General features: G+C 39.7%; 2 protein-coding genes across 3 annotated transcripts in view; one reads left to right on the top strand and one right to left on the bottom strand.

Moving 5' to 3' along the window:
• Window positions 1–131: 131 nt before the first annotated feature.
• Window positions 132–13,331, bottom strand: emc1 (ER membrane protein complex subunit 1). The gene is made up of 22 exons (XM_089009407.1): window positions 13,182–13,331; window positions 12,689–12,816; window positions 12,523–12,588; window positions 12,358–12,451; window positions 12,125–12,253; window positions 11,634–11,760; window positions 11,382–11,531; window positions 11,141–11,308; window positions 9,042–9,113; window positions 8,855–8,953; window positions 8,628–8,724; window positions 7,267–7,383; window positions 6,591–6,790; window positions 4,949–5,098; window positions 4,719–4,880; window positions 4,513–4,632; window positions 3,405–3,542; window positions 3,076–3,249; window positions 2,771–2,981; window positions 2,216–2,300; window positions 1,528–1,657; window positions 132–1,199 (listed from the first exon to the last, which is right to left on the bottom strand). The coding sequence occupies exons 1-22, from the start codon at window positions 13,271–13,273 to the stop codon at window positions 1,020–1,022; spliced, it is 2,889 nt and encodes a 962-aa protein (XP_088865533.1). The 5' UTR covers window positions 13,274–13,331; the 3' UTR covers window positions 132–1,019.
• Window positions 13,332–13,773: 442 nt separating this feature from the next.
• The window catches only part of ubr4 (ubiquitin protein ligase E3 component n-recognin 4), a 51,463-nt gene continuing 43,067 nt past the window's right edge, over window positions 13,774–22,169 (top strand). Inside the window, exons 1-15 of one of the 2 annotated variants that reach the window (XM_089009334.1) lie at window positions 13,774–13,898; window positions 15,707–15,804; window positions 15,941–16,044; window positions 16,185–16,314; window positions 16,556–16,695; window positions 16,775–16,874; window positions 17,444–17,585; window positions 17,702–17,826; window positions 19,401–19,525; window positions 19,626–19,685; window positions 19,787–19,977; window positions 20,838–20,937; window positions 21,023–21,160; window positions 21,310–21,427; window positions 21,987–22,025. In XM_089009334.1, coding sequence (XP_088865460.1) covers window positions 13,774–13,898; window positions 15,707–15,804; window positions 15,941–16,044; window positions 16,185–16,314; window positions 16,556–16,695; window positions 16,775–16,874; window positions 17,444–17,585; window positions 17,702–17,826; window positions 19,401–19,525; window positions 19,626–19,685; window positions 19,787–19,977; window positions 20,838–20,937; window positions 21,023–21,160; window positions 21,310–21,427; window positions 21,987–22,025 — 1,735 coding nt within the window. Of the gene's footprint in view, window positions 13,899–15,706; window positions 15,805–15,940; window positions 16,045–16,184; window positions 16,315–16,555; window positions 16,696–16,774; window positions 16,875–17,443; window positions 17,586–17,701; window positions 17,827–19,400; window positions 19,526–19,625; window positions 19,686–19,786; window positions 19,978–20,837; window positions 20,938–21,022; window positions 21,161–21,309; window positions 21,428–21,983; window positions 22,026–22,169 lie in introns of both variants that reach the window. The other variant, XM_089009325.1, reaches the window with a different exon arrangement.

The raw sequence follows: 22,169 nt of genomic DNA, 5'->3' as shown, positions 1-22,169 counted from the left end.
CTTTAAATTTGAAAACTAGTTATTCATTATGTTGTGTGCTAAATATGTAATATGTGGAGGAGATGAAACATAATGGCTTCCCCAAATTCATGACAGCCCCTGAGAGAAAACTAAAAGATGAAACAGTGAAATTTCCATGAGCAACATCAAGAGATGTATTTATTTATTTAGGTTACATGATTAAAAGTCATCCAGACCAAAATCAGACAGGCTGAAAAAGTCATATTTGATGCTGTATACCTTGTGATTCTTTTCTCAGCAATATGTCCAGTGAACATAGTGGGCAGCATATGGATTTTATCAAATCAGCCAAAAACACAGTACCGTATCTACAGTGTGTATGTGTTAGATGTGATGTTACGTTTCCCCCTCACGGGAGGATCAATGCTGTGTTTACAACCTGTGTTACACTGACATTGTTTCACATTCTCGTAATTATGCAGTTATAATAATTGTTTATATTAAAAATATTTATAAATAACTTATTCATTAAATTTGTGTGAAACGAACTGTTTTTTTTTCTTCTACACACGACATACAGTGGTGCCTCGACTTTAATTGTAACTCATTTGAACAGTTGACGTGACTTTCAAGTGTTTCGCTTACACCCTTATTTACACACGATGACTGGCCTGCAGGAATAAAGGCTTCATTTCGTCGTCCTTTGTGGCGCAAAGCGATGGGGGCGGGGGTGATTTGGATTCCTGCTTCAATCAAGTGGTAAATGGGGTTCCTTCATTCACTCACAAATTATTTGCAGCAACTTCATCGGCAAGTACATTTTTTAAGCTATATTTTATCCAAACATGGCACAAATAAAATTAGTCCTCTATGACTTCTTTTGTCTGCAAATAAGTTAAAAAACAAACACGCACACAAAAAAGTACTCATTCGCTCACTTTGCAGTTCCATACGGGCCCTTTTTCTGGACCTCTGCTACCCGTCGTCTTCCCGGCCTCGAGGTCCCAAAGTGCGGCGCCCCGGTTGTTGCAAAACTGGTGACGCAGCTGACGAGCGTTTTACCGCCAGGCCCTATTGAGCAGCTTGACTTCAGCCAAGCGCTTGCTGATCATAGTGGCGAAGAAGAGCGCGAAGAGCACGCTGCTGATCAGCATGTAGTCGTAGTCGTCCTTCAGCACGTCAAATTGTTTGGAAGGATAAACGCGGGTTTGGTAGATGTCGAGACCGTATGCCACCACCTGTGAGGGGGAGGGGAGAGTCTTTCACTTTGGTGTTGCAGAGAAGTAGTAGCAGTTGTGTAACAAAGACAGATAAAAGTACAAGTACGGATTGTAATTTTGTTAAAGTAAAAAAAAAATAATCGGAATAATTGTGTGCCTAAATATTTCTTTTTTTGTTGCTCTAAATTATCTTCAAACTGAGGGACCTAGTCCAAAAGATAATTGGAAAAAAAGTCAAAGTCACATAAAATATCAAAATAGGACAAAATAATTGTGTGACATTATTTCCCATCTAGTGACGTTGCCTCAAAATAAAAACTCAAGATCACCCCGAGGACAGACTCACCAGACATGTAGACTCCAGTCCAGAGGGGGCAGTGTAAATCCCACGCACTCGTGAAACCGTTTGATTGTAGTTGACGAACCATTCGGTACGGATGATCAACTCTGGAGCATAAGGGATCAGGTTCTCCTCCCTGGACATTTCCGCAATGGATGACAACAAAAACATTATCGCTGGGTCACAATTTGGTGAATATTGACAATATGTAAATTAACTCATTCACTGCCATTCCCAAATTTATTCAGAATTCAAAAGCATGACGTGGAGCGCCATTCCTGAATTTGTTCGTTTTGGTTTTTTCTTGCCGAGGGGTGCAGATAAAGCGCTGGTCAGACTTCTGGCAAGGTTTTTCCCTCCCACGAGGGGGCAGCATTTGCCATTTGTACAGCTGCGCCAATTTCAAGCTCAGATAACTCCAGACCCATATAACTTCGAAATTATTTTTTTTCTGATGAAAGAAGAGAATATCAGGTTTCTTATGCTACATTAAATATTTATGTGGTCCTAAAACTCAATATTTTGTGGGTCCTGCAATTTGAGTGACAATTACAAAAACCCTTTTTGACGCACATCGTCTGGCACTGAATGAGATAAAAGGGTTATACTGGAATAGTTATTATAATAGAGATTCAATATTAATAGGATGACAATATATATTACAGTGGACATGTTGTGACATTGAACTGCTTACCGGCTCTGCTCAGATATGATTTCAGGCCTCCTTGGGTCCAGGAACATTTTAGGTAGTGATAAAATTCCTCCTGACGGCAGGCCAACTGTGGGGGTGGTGTAAAAAAAAATATAGCGTTTAAAATGATCTGTTTATGAAGAAAATGAGATGAATCTAAAAATAAATCCATAGACCACAGGTGTCAAAGTCAAGGCCCGCGGGCCAAATCCGGTCCGCCACATCGTTTTTTTCGGCCCGCGAAAGCAAATCAAACTTGTTAAATTCCATGATGATTGCTAAAATCTGAGCCAAAATTTCATATTTTTGGATGTCAACCACAATAAAAGTCATTATTCTTGACTTCAGATTTGAAAACGAGTTATTCATTAATTTGCTGTGTGCTTATGTCATATTTGAAGGGATTTAAACATTCTAATGGGTTCCCCAAATTCATAACGGCCCTCGAGAGGAAACCAAAACTACAATGTGGCCCGCGGCAAAAAATGACTTTGACACTCCTGCCATAGACGGACAGACAGATGGATAGACAGACAGAAAGACAGATAAATAACTCACTGAGGAGATGACGGCTAGTGATGCCTTTCTCTGTCAGCGTGGCCTCCATGGTGGAGATGGCCGAAGGAAAAATATAAGACTGCTGCAGCACCTGGGGAGCGTGCGGCCGATCCAGAGAGCTGAACACGGTGCTGTTGTACAGCTCCATTCCCTCGTACAGTTCGATCACCGAAAATTCGTTCCTGCGAGACTTGCTGCTCCAGTATTCGTACTGCGAACGAGTAAAATTCAACCAACCTTGACAGAATCCGATAATACCGGATTGTTATAGCTCGAAGGGGACGCAGATATGACAAGTGGCTTACCACCACCCAGTTTTCAGAGTGGACGACGTGCACTGGGCCTCTGGCTTTCCTCTGAACGACCTCGTGAATAATTCGACCGCTCACGCCGTCGATCAGCAAGAGGCCGATGAAACTTCGTTCTTGATGTGTGTCGGTGCTCTCCGTCACCACCGCGAGTAGGTTGGGGTTCAGGTACTACAGCAAGCACAAACAATCGCAACAATTTGTCAATGTCAGCCTCGAATCGGGAGGGGCTCGGTCGTGTACAACAATCGCGAATGTTGAGCGCGAAACATGCTTTGTTTATACAGTCGCATTTATTTCGGAGTAACATAGTTTTTTGTACCTACCTTATACAGGACGCTGCGGTCCCCCATCACGCGACCCTGGGAGTGCACATGCTCATTTGACCTTTTCCCTTTGACTGAGACAATTGTTTGGATCTCCGTGGGGATCACCACCTCCCAGATGAGCTCAGTTGACAAATCCTAAAGATGCAAAATAAAGGTGCTGTAAGCCTTGGGGAAATCAGTTTGGATTCGTGCTAACAACCAATTCAAAATGCTGTAGAGTGTCAAAATATTTTTTGCCGCGGTCCACATTATATAATTTAATTTACAGACAGTACACTGTCTGTCAGTAAAGAATCAGTTTTAAATTAGATATCAAGTAGACAGGATGAACTTAATACAACGGTCCACATTATAGTTACGGTTTCCTCTTGAGGGCCGTTAAGAATTTGGGAAAGCCATTAGAATGTTTCATCTCCTCCACATTTTACATAGCGAGCGTATAACAAATAAAAAAAATGGCTAGTTTTCAAATTTTAAGTCAAGTATAATGACTGTTATTGTAGTTTACATACAACAATTTGAAATTTTGGTTTGGACTTTAGCAAGCATCGTAACGCTGAACATGCTTGATTTGCTTTCGCGGGCCGAATAAAATGATGTGGCGGGCCAGATCTGCCCCCACCGGGTTTTGACTTAGACACCAGTGGGCTAATGGATAGATAGCATTGGTGTTACTGTGTTTTAACTGACGTAATCAAACTATATGAGGCAAAATCAGCTTGATTATTGCAGATTTTCTTTTCAGCACATTAAGACATTAGACAAAGATACACCGAAATTTAACCCTGACTGAATAGTCGTCACAGTCTCCTTTGTCTCAATGTACAACGGTGTCTGTATCATGCTACTGTGGCCAATATGACTGACTAATGATACACAAGTAATTTATTCTTAACATTCACTTTAATTAAAGCGTGATTTTTTCTTTTCAAGATAATTACATGAAAGGTCGTAAAAGTCAGTGAATTTATGACTCTGTGCTGATAAAAATATAAGATAATTGACATAGGAACTAATATGACCTCCCCCTAAAACACCAAATAAAAAGGTGACTCTGGCCCAGACTTAGAAACCGTGGACAAATAGTTACACAGGAGTCACTTGCCGTTCGCAGCCGATATCCGGACAGTCTGCCCTGGCTGGAGTCCACCAAGTAGAAGAATATAGACGAAGCCATTTCCTGGAGCTGCTGCAAGACATTCTTTGTGGAGGGGAAGGCAGACACCTGTTGTAAAAAAGAAAAAAATATATAATATATTGATATATATTTTTTTGAATCAACCAGGAAGTTTGTTTGTGTTCCTGTCTGACCTTGTATTGGTCATCGACAAGCAGTAAGACTTTTGCGTAATCCTGGTCCATGAGTGGAAGCATGAGCGACTGAAGTATTGGCTGAGGTACAGCGGGTGGGGCAACGTGACTTTTCTTTCCAAAAATGGGATTAAAAACATGGAGTGTTGTCAAGCCCGTGTCCTGGAAGCAAAATTAAAGACGCAGGATTTATATTTATTTTTGATATTTCATACAGATTGAAGGTATACCTTGTCTTTAATGAGCAGTGTGCATTGAGGGGGGTGAGGGAAGTGGGCAGTGGTCCGTTGCACCATGAGTTTGAAGGCTGCATTGGAAGGGATGTTCTCCAGGTAGTGACGCCATAAAATCGTGCCCGTCTTGCTGTCAATGCCAAAGAGCTGAAGAGACGAGAGGGGGAAGATTGGTGGTTTGGGATCAATCAGTCAAATAATTGGCCGGTTCATTGAATTGGCTCATCATTGGATTGGATTGGATTTGCCTTTATTAGTCTCGCAGTGGAGAAATTTACATTTCACAGCAGCAAAGTTATGAAAGAAATGAAAGTATGAAGAGTAATGAATTTCTCTTTTAAAATCTTTTTTACTTTGACAAATGCATTTCAACATAACACAATATCAACGATCCAACACTCCATCCCCTCACAAAAAAACACATTATATATCCATGTGTACTTCCTTTTACTACTTACACTACTTACTGTTAGACGCATATGTGTGTGTGTCTGTGCCTTGAAATAAAATAACAGAATAATTTCTGGCAATTAATCGGGAAATTAATCTGTTATGTATTGAATGTACAAGTCCTATGGAGTGTGTGACCATGCGTTTTATTCTTATTATATTTCAGGATGATTCTGATATTTGGCAGAATAAAATAAGATTAAAATAAAATTTTCCTAATGAATTTAATTAAAAAATACAAAACATTTAAAATTAATCAGTAAATTAATCTGAATTTACTGATTAGTTAAAAAATAATCTGCAAATGAATGTATTTTTTTATTCTGCCAAATATCAGAATCATCCTAAAATATACTAAACATAATAATACAGTGAGACCTCAATTTACAAACACCTTATCTTACAAACTTTTCGTCTTACAAACGTCAAATTTATGAAAATTAAACCTTATAATAAGCACTATTTTCATAATACAGACCCACCACGGCTGGCGGAGTGATCTTCGGCGGAAGCACACGACCGAACAGCACCAGAGGTTAAGTTACCAACAGTCCTTATGGAAGGTGACTCTCCTTCCATAAGCCATCAACGACCATCAAAAAGGTCAATAAAACTTTATTTTACAGCACAGTTTATTTCTTTAATTACAGTCCTCATGTAATGCGCCTCTCTTTCCAAACAGCAATTACCTTTGACCTTCAACCGCCAACGCCATTCAATCAAGCCATAAATGACCATCACAAATGTAAATAAAGTGACTTTATGATACAATGCAGTGTATTTCTTTCATTACAATACAATAGCACATTTATTATACATAGAATAAGGTATGTTGTGTGTAGTTTTAAGGCTTATTTAGTTGAAAAGTATATTTTATGGAAACCCAGGAACGGATTATTCCCATTTTAATGGTTTCCTATGGGAATTTTTTTTTGAGATACACTTTTCGCCTTACACACTCTGTATGGGAACCAATTAAGTTCGTAAGTTGAGGTCTCACTGTAATTGATAATTACCATTTATTTATAATGTTATCTGTGGTTTTATTTCTGTGCTTGTTTTGTCATTGTAAAGTGTCTTTGAGACCTTTGAAAGGCTCTTACAAATAAAATGTATTATTATTAAACCTATCGGTCATGCACTCCGTAGGACTTGTAAATTAAACATTAAGCAGGAGACGATGGAGTACCTTGCCAGACGCGGTGACCATCACCATCATTTTCTGCAAGTTGAATTCATCTCTGGACAGGGTCTCAATGCTCACGTCGTTTTTAACTTGGCTGTGAGGTTTGCGTGCATCATAGAAGAGCTTCCAGAGGTGAGCGATCCATGCTTGTAAGAGGATGAGCTGGGAGGACAGGCGCTTCAGCACCATGGACATCAGGCCATCTTGACAAAAGTCGAAGTGAAGAGCACAGTCGGTGCTTAATATCAGGCACGGAGTCTCTCATGTGCACACTTCCAGGTTCAAGTGACCTTTTTTTTCTAATTCCTTTTATGTGACACTACTTTTAGACGCATTATGGTAATTTGCATAGCATAGTGGGATGTTGAAGCCTATCCCAGCTGACTTTTGGTGGCAATCAGCTGGGATAGGCTCCCAAGACAGGTCGCCAGTCAGTTAAAGGGCACATCTCGAAGCCAACAACCATGCGCGTACACAGGTCAGGAAAAGCAGGGACCTAGAATGGCTGAAGCATTTTGTTTTTACCTTGAATGGCTGAATCCAAGTGCAGCAATAAAATGGATAGAAAAAGAAAAGGTGAAGCTAAAAAGCAACAAGGTGATTCATAGACCGCGTCATGCTGTGAGTCATGGAACACTACAGGTTTCGGTGCTCAAAAGGAAATGGCAGAGACATTTACCGGCCTTTTTGCCAAATTCCCCTTCCAGCTCAGCCTGTGTTCCCGTAAGGGGCAAATCCACCATTTCCATGGTCACTACGTCTGAAAGAGACTCCTCTCGGGTCCACAAGACACGCCCTAAAAACAAAAACACAGAAACTTACTGAGTGGCACAGATGTGATTATATCAATTACCGTATTTTCAGCACTATAAGGCGCCTTCAATTTTTTTTCAAAACCTGACCAAGCAACTTATATTCCAGTGCACCTTATACGTATATGGAGTTATTGTTATTGCTTTACAAGTGTTACTATAGTGATTGCACTCGCAATTTAATTCATCGCAACAGCATCAGATTTTTCTGAAGTGTTTACTGAATGGAGGAAAAGTTCCCCTCCACGATGTGATAAAAAAGTTGCACTACATGTATGTTATACCTTGCAGTTGTTAAAAGATATCATTGCGCCACGAAAATACTAACACTTCACCTTGAGGATAACAGTTGATTTTTCATTTTGGGAGTGAATGGAGTTGTCAGAAAGTGCTTTACATAAGAAAAAGATTTAAAATGTGTCATTCATTGAAGGTGCGCCTGATAGTGCGGGAATTGAAAAACGGAATTTGCCTCTTCCCTTGTAACTAGAAACAAGACTGGCCAACATTTAGCCGCTAAACTGTGCCCATGAGTGCAAACTCACTTTTCATTCTAACACCCACGTCACTTACCAGGCAAGGTCTAAAAAAAAAAAAAAAAATTTATATATATATACAGTAAAGTCTCGTTATATCGATATTCAAGGGAGTCCGAAAAAATATCGATATAACCGGGACTATCGATATATCCGACCCTGTTTGCATGTAATTTTCTCCGTGCGTGCATAGAAATAGTATCGATATAACCGGGACTATCGATATATCCGATATCGATATAACGAGACTTTACTGTGTGTGTGTGTGTGTGTGTGTGTGTGTGTGTGTATATATATATATATATATATATATATATATATATATATATATATATATATATATATATATATATATATATATATATATATTATCATTAGACGACACAAATATGGGCAGACGATGCATTCTCTGCTGCCGTTTTCTAGCCGCATTCTTGAAAATTGATCAAACTCAAAATTTTGCCCAACTTAAAAACAAATAAAACTGAAAATTTAAGATAAAAATAAAAAGGGTCAAAAAAATTAACTACACGGTAGCTCATTTTTGTTCATCTATCTACTTATCCCCGGTGACTGATAGCAAAGAGAGAACGATAGTCACCTGCAACCCTAATGAGGACAGGTTTATTTACCCTAACCCCCTAAAAAAAATCATGGCGGCATAGGACCTTCTCCCAAAGCAAAGTGAATACCTGGCTGTTGCAAAAAGCTGAGTGTGTGATCTTGAGTCTGCAGCATGACCTTGTAGCCAACAGAGTCATCTTTCTTTAAAAATGTCTGAACGTAAAGCTGAAAAGACAGAAGATAAATGATGACAACACGTCACAAAAGTTCAAGTTCACAAGAGTCAATCAGTAGAGACGATGAATCCAGGGAATAATGGAAACCTGGAAAATAGCTTTGGGAAATATTTCCTTACCTTCTCAGGTTTTCCGCTGTTAGGATCAATGTTTATATTCAAGGTTGTGTCGAGAAGTCTGCGTCCACTTTCTGCGCTGAACAAGTTAACGCTGCAGGCCTGTGAGACAGAAGAAATTTAAGCACCTCAAAGCGAGACGTTTAGATTTCAATTGCAGAAAACATTGTCAAATGACACGTTTACTCACTGTTTTATTTTTAGGTGACATAACAGCAACAACGGTTTTATCTCCGGTGGTGGCGAATGAAGCCAGCATCGCCTAGAATTCAAGGCAAAAGTTGAAAAGTCCCTTTTTAAAAACAAAACAAAACATGATTTTGTCCATATGAGCAGATAAATATCACACGATGAACTGGAAGCGTGATATTTATTTTAAATAATCACCAAGTGAAGGCACCAGTAATTCCATAACTGAAGAGTGACAAATTAAGAGTACAATAAAGCAGCCTTCCTCAACCGGACCGGTTTCATGTCAGATGTCGGCTAACGCCGGATAATAAAAAGGGATTTAAACAAAAAAGTTTGATAAATCCAATAAAACAAAATTGTATTTTCTGTGTAGCTCTCTCTCTTGTTTCTATTTATAATTGTATTTTATTTATTGCATTCTATTTGTGATTGTATTTTATTTATTATCGTACCTATCCTTGTCTGTGACTGTAAAGTGTCCTTGAGCGCTTTGACATGTGCTTAAAATGTAATGTATTATTATTATTATTACGATATGACCCACATGGAAATTGTGATATTTTAAAACAATAACAAACACAAATCATGACACGAGAAACATCCGATCAGGCCGGAACGCTACAGTCGTCATGGTCATGTTTCAATGTGCCTTGAAAATAAGAGACTGGAAATAATGTTACTTATTTGATCTTTTTAACTCATTTTGGGATTCATTTTAGTGCGAACCTGATACATGACCAAAAAGAGTGCCAAGAGTTACATAATGTTTTTGTAGACGGATGTAATAAAAACATTCTGGTCATTTTTCAAAATAAAACCATATTCAGATTTCAAAATATGTCGATACCTTAGCTTACAAACTTAACAGAGTGTGTAGGGCCAAACGTGTGTATCCCAAAAATTAATTTCCCATAGGAAACCATTAAAATGAGAATAATCCGTTCCCAGGTCCCCATAAAACAATTTTCTACTTTCTAATTTTCTAAGTCTTAAAACTACACAAAATGTACCTTGTTTTATGCATAATAAATATGCTGTGGTATTATAATTAAAGAAATAAACTGGACTGTATAACAAAGTCATTTTATTTACCTTTGTGATGGTCGTTGATGGCTTGATGGAATGGAATGGCCGGTTTCATCAGCATTAAACACTTGAACACGCAGCGGCTCCCCTCTCCCGGCAAATTGGCGTTTTCATGTTTTTTATGTTTGTTAAAGTAATTATAAGTGCCTTGCATGCTGGGTCCGAGAGGACATTAATTTCATCTCAGCTGTATGTCATGCATATTAGCATATTTGAAATTAAAGCTGACTTTGACTTTGATGAGGAACGTAGCCTTCTCCCTTTCACCATCTTGAGGAATGATCCCTTGTAGGTGTTTTCTCTGCGATAATTTTACCTAGTTCCTCATCAATTGTGTTGTTTAGCTGGGTTGATAGCTTTTTGCATCAAGTGTAGTTGGCTTGTGCGGGTTATTTGTAGAGCATGATTGATGGGATATTTTAACCTTGCAGTCTAGACTCTGCCTTTGAACTATCAAAGTTGAAACAAGTCCAAATTTCATGTTTTCTATCCATTTTCTCACTCTCTCTCTGTCGTCTGCCTGTCTCTTTAATGTTTAACCCCCCCCCCCCCCCCCCCCCCCCCCCCCCCCCCCACTGCTGCGTTCTTGACCAATCACGTGGCTTTAACCGAAGACTGGGGGTGGAAAATAGAGGACAAAAACAAGTGGGCTGCCACTTTGTTGTTAGGAGAACATGCTCGTTCGCGAACGGCACATCACTCGTTGTGGCGCTCAGTGTGTATCCCGAAAAATAGTTCGGATGCCAAGGTAAAATGTTCATAAATTTAACGTTCGTAACTGAAAAGTTCGTAAGCCAAGGGTTTGTAAACAGAGGTATCACTGTATATAAAACGGAAGGAAGTAGTTTAAGTTCCTTATTTCTGTGAGGCACGGTACCAAATGACCCGTGGACTGGTACTGGCCCACGGACCAGTGTTTGGGAACCCCGGCAGTAAAGGACCCATGGACACCTTCACAGTGGCATGTCCATTTAAATCGTGTGTGAAAATGCTGAAAGGTGTGCTACGTACAGGCTTGAAATCCCTCAGTGTGACGATCTGTCCATTGTTGAGCTGGAGAAGCAGGAAATGGTCGGGACTGAGTTGAAGGATGAACTCAGAGAGTGGGCGCCGCGACGGATTGGGCTGGGCTGACACCAACACGGGAAGGAAGTCCGGTCCAACATGGAGCCCCAGTGACTACGGATGGGGAGACGTTTGAGGCAAGGTAACAATACGGGACTGTGGGGAGTATTTGAATTCCGGTGACTACCTCCAGAGGGATTTGGGTCATCTGTGTCTGTGCATGAATATCAAGGGTGTAGAGAGAGGTTGCGATGGTATCCATGCACGTCAATATTCCCTGGCCGACCATGGCACAGCTTGTTTGTATGTTTGACAGCCACGGTGCTTCCACTGAAACCTCAACAAGCAAAGAAATAAAGTCATTCAAAAGGCTTGACCATCGGATTTACCGATGTGCACTTTTCCACAAAGGTTTCAGAATACACGAAATTGGGAATACCTGCTTCATTATTTCGCCATCGTCCAAACTGTAAGTAACAATAGCAATGTGGGAACGAGGCAGGACTCCCAGGACATACACTTCCCCAGTTCCTTCAGAATACACAAACTGGTAATCCACTGACTCGCTGGAAAAACAGAAAAAAAAAGACAAATGGGTTATTTTCAGATCCAAAATGAAGACTATTCTTAAGTCATAAAAAACACTTATGAACATCCAATATTCCTTCCATAGGGAAAAAAAACCCACCGATTAATGTCCGGTTTAGACAGGACTCTGGCGCCATCTAGTGGCATTTAGGACATAACCAAAAAAATTTCAATCTTTTCCTTTCGGTTTTTCCCTTCAAGGGGTTGCCACAGCAAATCAGTGTCCTCCATCTTTAGAGGTTGAATGATTCTAATTTTTCTACCCCTCACCACCCATGCTGAAACCCAATTTTAAATTATCAGGATATTCTCATCAGACTACAAAAAAATTGGATTTCTTACCCATCTGGGAGATTCTCAATCCACTTTTGATGACCGTTTGACAGATAATGAAGAGACAAGACCGTTTTCTTTAAAACGGCAACATGCTTAACTGTGTCTTGCTGTCCAACAAAAGATGCCGCCTGGAAACTGGAACGTTGAACAAAAACAGACATGGTTCGACAACAGTATTGACAATGCAGCATAGCATACATTTCATTTATAAGCATAGTACAAGACATGCAGTCTGTCACCTGCCAGAGTCCAGGACAACCTCCCAATTTAAACCACCAACATTTATATCCCAGGAACGCAATATTCGGCCATTTCCTACCACAAGCACAGCATCTAACAGACAAAAAAAAGCTCTGTAAACACTCTACACGGCTGGGTGTGTCCAAAGTCCTTTACACACTCACCTTGTCCATGATGAAGCAGAGCATTGATATATCCCTCCGGCCCATTCTTATCCACATGCCGCCAAACTGTGACAAGACATCCAATCAAGCGCTTACAATAAAAAGCTATTTTCCACAACAACCAGCAGATGAAGAGTACAACAGACCACATCAATAAAATACTCACAAAGTTCTCCAGTCCTGGTGTTTACTGCAGCAAAGACATTCTTCTCAGTTGCCAGAATCACCTTTTTGGATGATTGCAGGTGTGCATCAAAGTGGGCAAAGCGGACATTGCCAACATATTGCTGCCTCCTGTTGAGAAAAAAAAAAAAAGAGTACGGTCCTTTTGTGATGACATATCAATTTTACATTGTAGTATAGTCGATAAATCCAGTCAAAAAAATTCTACGAATGGACACAGTACTTTTATGTTAACAGATCAAAACAAAACTCTGAGCTTTATGAATGTCGTAAAAACGAACCAATTAGTAACGAAGTCAGTGTTTTACGGATATTGTGCATTTTACTTGATAAAAACTCACGTGCATATACGATAAACCGATAACTACACACACTCGAGCATAGCCGAGCAAGTGTTAGCATTAGCACATCCACACATGACAGTACAGGAATTGGAAACCGTGCATTTGTCGAACGTTTGCAGAATAGTTTGTTACCAGTCAAATTTTCCCACTTGATCTTCAAACACGGCATCAACGGCAAGGCATAACAGAATTACTTTGAAAGAAAACAAAAATAATTTAGCCATTTGTACAGTCTTTTTGCCTTGCACTCTTCGGGACAGCAGGAAGTGGGACTATTTGTCTTTTCCGCCTGGGATCCTGAGACATACTGCCCCCTATCTCTTGGGAGTTTCATGGTCAATTCAGTGTCGAAAATATCTTCCAAACGTCAATTTAAAATCCATAGCAGATATAAAATACGAAGGGTTTGATCCCATCACCCAACCTTAAATTATCACTCCATATGAATGACTTTTTATTTTTTTGCAACCTGAGCCATTCTCCACATCCATAGTAGTGGGAAGAAGAAATATTTAAAAATATCAAGGTTAGTTGTGCCGAAACACGTCTAACGTATGAGCTCACGTTTTATGACGTAAATTCGAAGGTTTTAGTGTAAGAAAGAAAATGTCGAAGGATCGCAAGGAGTTTGGCGTGAGGCGTTTACGGGAAGGCAGCGCCCCCTGTGAAGTTGCGCACTGTTTCTTTTTCCCCAACTAGGTTTTTTTCTCTATGGGATTTCAAGATGGCGTCGAGCGGAGGAAATGGGGAACTCGAATGGACAGCGGCGGTGCGGCCGCTTTTATCGGCTTCGTACACCGCATTTGAAACAAAGGAACTTCCGCAGCTTATAGGATCCATTATTAACAGGTAAGCGGTCGCGTGTCAACACGTTGCGGCTCCGCGTTTGGACGAACACCGGTCACATCCACCCAGGAGTGCGCTGGTTTGCTAACTTGCTAATGTTGCCTGGGTAGTGGAACTGGATGGGGAAACGTCAACCACTTAGCTTTTGCTAAGCTAACGGTAGCAGCTAAGCCGCTAGTTAAGCTTAACTTGCATTGGCATCAAGTCAGCTGCTGGGGTTAGCTAACACAACTACTTAAAATGCGTTTAATATTAACCTAACTTGGCACATAATTATTAATTCGAAACACAATACGCCCTTGGATACGAGGGCATTTGGGTGTCTTCGAGTATACAGATTTCCAACGTACGTAATTAACGTTAGAAAAATCTGCTTCATCATTAGCTAGCTGACCAAACATTACTAATCAAGGTAGCAAATGGGCCTCTGCCAAAAGATCCGGATAACGTGACGAGGAAATGGCCACATGCGTGCCAATGTTAACATAAAACATTGGTTTTCAATGGTTGAGCCTACGAGAGGCACACGTCAATTGCCTTCTCCCTCCAACGAACACAGCTGTCCTAATAAAGAACCTCAACTCTATCCAGAAGTTGTATCATTTACCGAACCCGCTTACACAAAGCAACACACGGTGTCAGAATTGGTCTGGAAGACAAGAGGACTGTAGCAGTTGAGGAAGGGGAACACACGATTGACTGGAGTATGTCTTTATTCCAACTGCTAACAAGTGGATCTGACTTGAACAAGGAAAAAATGCAGTAAAATATTCTCAACATGAACACGCCCCCGCTGTGCACCTGTTGGGTAAGATGTTTGGTCCTAGTGCCGCCACAGGACAATAAAAGGACTTGGAATGGAAGATTCCATGGAGGAAAGACATTGAGCACAACCCCTGGCAGAAAACAGCAAAAATGGACGCTTTACGTCCACCCACAGCACTGCAGCTAACAGGTATCGTGGCTGAAAACTGGAAGAGATTTAAGCAACGTTTTGAACTGTATTTGTCTGCGATTGGAGCTGATGAAAGCCATGCTAAGATGAAAACATCTATGTTTTTGCACGTTGTGGCAGAGGAAGCTCTAGAGGTCTACACTAACTTCACATTTGATGCTGAAGATTACAAGATGAAGCTTTCAAAAATAATGGAAAAGTTTGAAGCTTACTGCATTCCGAAATGAATGAATATAGAATGGCAATGGAATCATGAGCATGAAAAGGTGTGGACTGAACTGAGGAAGCTGCTCACAGAGGAACCAGTACTGAAATTCTATGATACAGAAAAAACAACCAAAATATCATCGGATGCATCACAAAGTGGGCTTGGTGCGGTACTTCTACAAAAACATGAGGACCTGCAACCCGTAGCATATGCATCACGTTCGATGACGGCTCCGGAAACACGTTATGCACAGATTGAAAAAGAACTGCTCAGCATCAGGTATCCCTGTGAGAGATTTCATCAATTTGTGTCAGGACAAGAAATCAATGTGGACACTGATCACAAGCCCTTAATAGCATTGTTTCAAAAGCCACGAAATAAATGACTGTATACTCCGGATATTTTTTCTGCGGGTGAGCAACGACAGCCATCATATAGGGGGAAAACTCATTTTGTGAAAACAATTATATGCTTAGGACTGACCTTTGAAGGCTTTGGTCGTATTCACCAATCACTTTTTCATGAATATCGCTCAATAATTATCGGACAGTGGTGTGTGTATGCGTGTGTGTGTGAAAAGTCAATACAGTGTTTTAATCAAATGCATGTGTTCAGCACGTAATCAATGATTTCAATTTTTATTTACAGTGAATCCGACATTCTTCATCATGACAAACAATATGAGCCGTTCTACTCATCATTCGTGGCGCTCTCTGCACATTACATCACGACAGTATGTGGGAAAAGTAGGTCACTTCCACGTTCTTTCATGTTTAGGTTATTGCATTTTCTTCTTGATACTTTAATGGAACTATTTCAGAAAAAAAGTCAGAATGTTCTAGTTGCGGGCCTGTAATTAATAGTTTTTTTTTCCCTTTTAAGTACCAAGGAATCAGTTGCTCTCTGTTGCTACGGCATGCAAAGTTCTGATTGAATTCTCTTTGCTGCGCCTGGAGAACCCTGATGAAGCATGTGCTGTGTCTCAGGTGAGATCAGCCAGTTGGGATTTTGTCGTTCAAGTGCATTTTGCTTTTATTTTCCATTTTGTATTTTTTTATTTCTGCAATGTCTTGTGCCATGACTTCAATCACATTTTACAATCTATTAATATATATCTATATTTCAGAAACACCTGATCCTTTTAATAAAAGGACTTTGCACGGGCAGTAGCAGACTGGATCGCACAGAAATTATTACTTTCACTGCAATGATGAAGTCTGCCAAGCTGCCTCAAACGATTAAAACCCTTTCCGATGGTAAGAGTGGTCGTAATGCTGATCTGAATATGACACAAAAAGACTTGTAAGCATTGTTACTCCAGAAAAAGTGTATTCCTGTGCAGTAGTCTGGATAAGAGCGATTAGGAAATGTCTAGAGGCAAAATAATACAGACACTTAAATGACTGTAATTTGAAAGGAAATTATACTAAATCTATATTAATAATTACGATTTCATTGGCTAATCTTAAATTGTCAATTTTGCTTTTGTTTTAACAGTAGAGGATCAGAAGGAGGCACCAAGTACTTTGAACCCTGAACTGCGAGACAAAGAAGTACAGATGAACTTCTTCAATCAGCTAACTTCAGTGTTTAACCCCGACCTTAGCACCATTTTTGCCCCTTCGCCACACATGCAGGTAAGGCTTGGTGCTTAAAGAACAACCGACACCATTTTTTTGTTTCCTAACTGACATCAGAAAAACGTTTTCTTTGTAGGCTGAGAGTGAGTGTGATGACCAGACATCTGACCAAGCTGTTCAGACCAAAATGAAGAATGCATTTGTCGCTCAGAATGTGTCAAGCCTACAAGAACTGGGTAAGTGGATCTGGTGTGTCACTCAAAAGCAACTGGTTAGGAGAAAAAGGACAGCCCAATCAACGACATCCATTCCAAACATTGCGCTTTGCACTAAAATAACAATCGGCGACCCAGCATACGGTAATGTAATTTTTCTTGACGGGAAGGTACATGCTTATAAAAAGTGGAACTTCTTTGCCAGATAAATATTGGTTTCTCACTTTTTATTATGCCATAATTTCCGGGCTATAAGGCGCACGGCATTATAAGGCACACCTTCAACGAATGACATTTTAAAACTTTTTTTTCCATATATATGGCGCTTTCTGACAACTCCATTCACTCCCAAAATGGATAAACAACTTTTATTATTTTTTTCATCAGGAAAGTATTCGTTTTTTATTTAAACAACAGCAACATATAACATGTAGTGCAACATTTATATCACATAGCGAAGGGGAACTTTTCCTCCATTCAGTAAACGCGTCAAAAATATTCTGATACTTTTACGGTAAATTAAACGTTCATGCATTCACAATATAGTTTTGTGCAGACTGTGAAAGGAGCCTCTCTCTTTATTTTTCCAGGTGGGTCTGAGAAGTTGCTGCGAGTATGTCTCAACCTACCTTACTTTCTACGTTACATTAACCGTTTCCAAGATGCTGTGTCAGCAAACTCTTTCTTCATCATGCCTGCCACAGTAGCTGATGCCACAGCTGTCCGTAATGGGTATGTTCTGTTTGAGTTTTTTTCTCCCAAGTTTATTTTTATATCTGGGCAGGATAGCCTCTGTTTCTGTCTAATGTGGATATATAATTAATAAACTGTAACCTATACATCCCCAGATTCCATTCATTGGTGATTGATGTCACCATGGCTTTGGACACGCTCTCTCTGCCTGTACTGGAGCCACTGACACCAGGCAGATTACTGGATATGACCGTGCTGGCTTTGAGTTGTCTTTACGCGGGTAAGATGACAATCATAGGACTCTGCGGGTAAAATTTTATTTTAAAAGACCAGCTCTCAAACCTTATCGTGGATAACATTTTTCCGATGACCTCATCACAATCCCAGTGCCAGTTAAACATAATTCCCACATGCACCCCTATCTTAGAATTTAAATGTATTTTTTTTATATAGTGGAGTAATTTTATTTGTTTGTTTATTTCTCCATTCATGTATCTATATATTTACTTTTATTTATCTCTTCATTCACTGATCCATTTGTATTTATTTATTTTTTTTTTTTTCTATTTTTCAAGGTGACAGTCAATGCAAAGGAAACTAAATTCAATTTAATGAAATCAAATGTTATTATATCTTCAGATCACAATCTGACATGCGCTCTTTTGACTAACATCAAGGCTTGTGAATAGAGCGAAAGTAGTTACCAATATAGTATAGTATACCAATGTATAATGTAAGTATGTAATGTAAGTATACCAATGCATTCCATATCAATAGCCTAGCAAAAATTTATTTTTTACTATATTCAACAACTTTCCTGACCGCTCTAGTTAGCATTTTTCAAACTAGTCCCTGGCAGTTTCAGTGCCCTGTAACTCATTTACTGCCACTCCCAAATTAATTCAGGAATTGTAAATATAATGTGGAGCACCATTCCTGAATTTGTTTGGGTTGTTAAAGCTTTGTTCAGACCTCTGGCAATGTTTTCTCCCTTTCACTAAGGGGCAGTATTTGCCGTTTGTACAGCCGCCCCCACTTGCACCTCATATTACTCCAGACCCATATAACTTAGGAATTAACTTTTTTTCTGATGAAAGAAGAGAGTCTAAGGGTTCTTGCACTGCATTGAATGTTTATGTAGTCCTAAAACTTAATATTCTGTGGGTCCTGGAATTTGAGGAATTTGACAAAAACCCTGTCACTGGAGTGGACAAGTTTTTCCACGTCTGGCAGTGAATTAGGTAATATCAAGAAACAGACATTCAAATCACACGGTTGTCATTTATTTTTCACTTTGCATTACAAAAGAGTATGATATAGCGATAAATGCTCTGCGCAATCATGAATGTCAAATATTTCATCACACTTCACCATCATAAGTTTTAGTTGGCCAAAAGCTCATGTTAGAAGAAATAATTGATTTAATATTGTCTTCTGCCCCACTTCTCATCTGTAATTATGCATTAAAAATATTTATTGCAAATTTGATTTGTTTGAATCCCAAGTGACTGCTTGCGTGCCCCGGTTTGAGAACTACTGCTGAAAAAGTGCCCCAGTAATTCACTAGAACCCTGTTCGGGGTGCTCATTTGCATTCGCGTCCAGACTGTTTTATTAGCTCATGTACTTGTGTCCCAAAACCCCAAAGCAAAAATATGGTTTAACATTAGTGGGGAAGGGTTTTTCTTGTTTAATCATCACGTGATGAATCTGTATTTCATTGATTCTGTTATGAAAGATATTATCAACAGACAAAACAGTGTTAATTTGTTCGCTGCTAGAAGTGATGTTTACCATCTTGATGGTGTAAAATGAAAATGATGAATAAATAAAACATAACCTTTTTTGTGCTTAGGTGTGAGCGTGGCCACCTGCATGGCCATACTACAAGTCGGAAGTGGCTTGCAGCTTCGCTCTGGCTCCACCGGGACCAAAGAGGAAGACTATGAGAATGACGCTGCGACAATAGTCCAGAAATGTGTGAGTTGTTTTTTTTATTTTAGTTTTTTTACTTCAACATCATTTATTTTGCCAGAGTTGAGCACTTGTTATGAAGTGTACTGAAATGTGTTTGCAACAGTTGGAGATCTATGAAATGATCGGACAAACCATCAGCAATTCCCGTCGAGCTGGCGGAGAGGTGAGCATCAAGCCACTCAATCGTGACACAATGCTCCCTTTTATGCTTGGATTTCAGTTTTCATCGTGTGTTATACTTAACAATCTGGTGTTGTTTTTTAGCATTACCAGAATTTCCAGCTTCTTGGCGCGTGGTGCCTTTTAAACAGCCTCTACCTGATTCTTAACTTGAGTCCCACGGCCCTCGCAGACAAAGGCAAAGAGAAAGATCCTTTGGCTGCCTTGCGTGTCCGAGATATTGCCGCTCGCACCAAAGATGGGGCAGGGTCACCGAAATTGGGTCCCGGCAAAGGGTAAATGATGTGTTATTCTAAATATATCTGTTGGTTCCTTTTTTTTCTTTCTTTGTCGAGTTTTACAGACATAAACGGACGGATACATTTAACTGGAATAATGAACAGGAATTTTTTTAGCATTGTTCATAATGACAGATTTGAAACAATAGTTGAATATATATATAAAGTGAAGTTGTTCAACTTTAGTCCTAACAACTTCAAATATTGTCAAAACATAATTGTAGAATAAACATGACAGAGCAGGGGTCCCAAATAAGCAGCCGTTTGCCATCCACAGGTTGGTATTTCGTAGCCTGTTGTACAAGGCATCAAATTTTAATGTTAACACAGCCGCAGTTTTTTTCCCATGTCATTACCCTGTGTGTTTTTGTAACGCTTATAGACTACTTTATCTTGGGCTCGTGGCACCTTTCGACAAAATCAAATTCTAAAATGACACCAAGTGGAAGTTAAAGAACACATGCTAACCAGTCTCGAAAAAAAAATAAATTGGGGTGACAGCCACTTTCAAGAAAAACGTATGATGCAAAGCTTTTTTATTGTTTAGTACAAGGGCACCCTGACATGTCTTGAATGCGTAGAGAAATTTGAAATGCTCAAGATATGATTATTCAATTAGACACCCTAAGTATCAGCGAGACAATAGAGAACACCCCCTCACAAGCCTGATTCACATCCTGATAAACCGTTGATGTTCTCAACTGTCATTTATAAAGATTGGATTAGATGTACCATATTTTCCGGTGTATAATGCATACCCAGACACACTGGGATTGATCTCTATTCAAATGTCCAGTATTGTGTGTGAAATTCAAATCCTAAATTGTCCATTTTTTTCCTTTTGATTTCTTTTCAAGACACCAAGTATTTGGAGTTTTGTCTGTCATTTTGGCCAACCACGCCATCAAGCTCTTAACGTCACTTTTTCAAGATTTACAAGTTGAGGCCTTGCACAGAGTAAGTTTCTGCTCTCATGCTACTGTCTTTGTCACAAATAATGAAGCTGAGCACCAGTCCCTTACCCATACCTCTCCTCGTACAGGGTTGGGCAAGTGATGGTCCACCCGCTGAGCTCAACATCATGGCGCAAAGCACTTCCATCCAGAGGGTCCAACGTCTCATTGACTCTGTACCACTGACCAACCTTCTCTTCACCCTTCTCTCCACTGCATACAAAAAGGTAAACACTGCCTGCCATTTACACTCATTTTTATTGACGTCATCACAACAGATAGAAAGATGTTTGCCCGCATGGAGACGATGGATGTCGTGTTAAATGACAGGATTGGACTTGATGAGCTGCCTGAAAATGATTGTTTGCATGCACAGGCTTGTGTTCTCCAGCGCCAGAGAAAAGGTTCAGTCAGCAGTGATGCCAGTGCTTCCACTGACTCCAACACCTACTATGAGGATGACTTCAGTAGCACGGAAGAGGACAGCAGCCAAGGTAAATTGTTCTGGTATAAACCCTTAGCATATCAATCTGCAGTTGACATTCCGGTTTGCAAAAGAAGAAAAGATAGAAGAAGATTCTGTGGCCTTTTAGTCCTGCGCACCTTTTGCAATCAGCTCAACTCAAACATGTTTCCATAATCTATTTGAAGAGATGATGACTTGAATAGAAATGTTTTTTTTTTTTAACGTGTCAAATCCTTCCCATAAATTGTATTTTGTAATTTTGAATAGTCATAACTCATACTTTGAATAGTGGATAATGAATATTTTTATGTAGAGTTCCCCTGGTGTGTACGAATGACATTTTGACATTTTATCCAGTCATGTGAATTGACCACTGCTTTTAGTGCGTTAGCAGTTACAGGTATTACGAGTTAGATTGAATTAGATCAGATAACCTTTATTAGTCTCACAATGGAGAAATTCAACATTCACAGCAGCAAAGTCATGAAAGGAAGAAGAAAGAAAAAAGAACGCTCACAAAAATGTCAACATTTTTGTCTAGTCGCCCAACATGATAGCGCAGTTGACAGTGTCTACTATCTCAGCAGAGAGAAGACAGGAGAAGACAAGTGCAGCTTGTGTCTCAGGTCAGCAGTTTTCTGTCATCAGGTCAAAAGACTTGGTGTACGCTTCACTGTCCTACACTCATTTTGTTATTGTATGTCTCACTACGTAGGCTATGAGCTACAGCTATGTTAGTTAAGAAAAGAGCCACAGAGGAAGGCACTTTG

The sequence above is a fragment of the Hippocampus bargibanti genome, linkage group LG01, assembly GCF_051943395.1.
Source record: "Hippocampus bargibanti isolate YZ-2025 linkage group LG01, ASM5194339v1, whole genome shotgun sequence".
NCBI lineage: Eukaryota > Metazoa > Chordata > Actinopteri > Syngnathiformes > Syngnathidae > Hippocampus > Hippocampus bargibanti.
The sequence above is the reverse complement of the archived record's forward strand: the minus strand, read 5'-3'. Positions and strand labels throughout refer to the sequence as shown.

Coding starts and splice junctions, on each gene's coding strand:
- emc1 (XM_089009407.1), bottom strand. CDS start 13,273: ATGGCTAAATTATTTTTGTTTTCTTTCAAAGTAATTCTGTTATGCCTT. Junction 4,881..4,948: donor CACTGCTCATTAAAGACAAG/GTATACCTTCAA, acceptor TTTTGCTTCCAG/GACACGGGCTTGACAACACT. Junction 2,301..2,770: donor CACTAGCCGTCATCTCCTCA/GTGAGTTATTTA, acceptor CCACCCCCACAG/TTGGCCTGCCGTCAGGAGGA.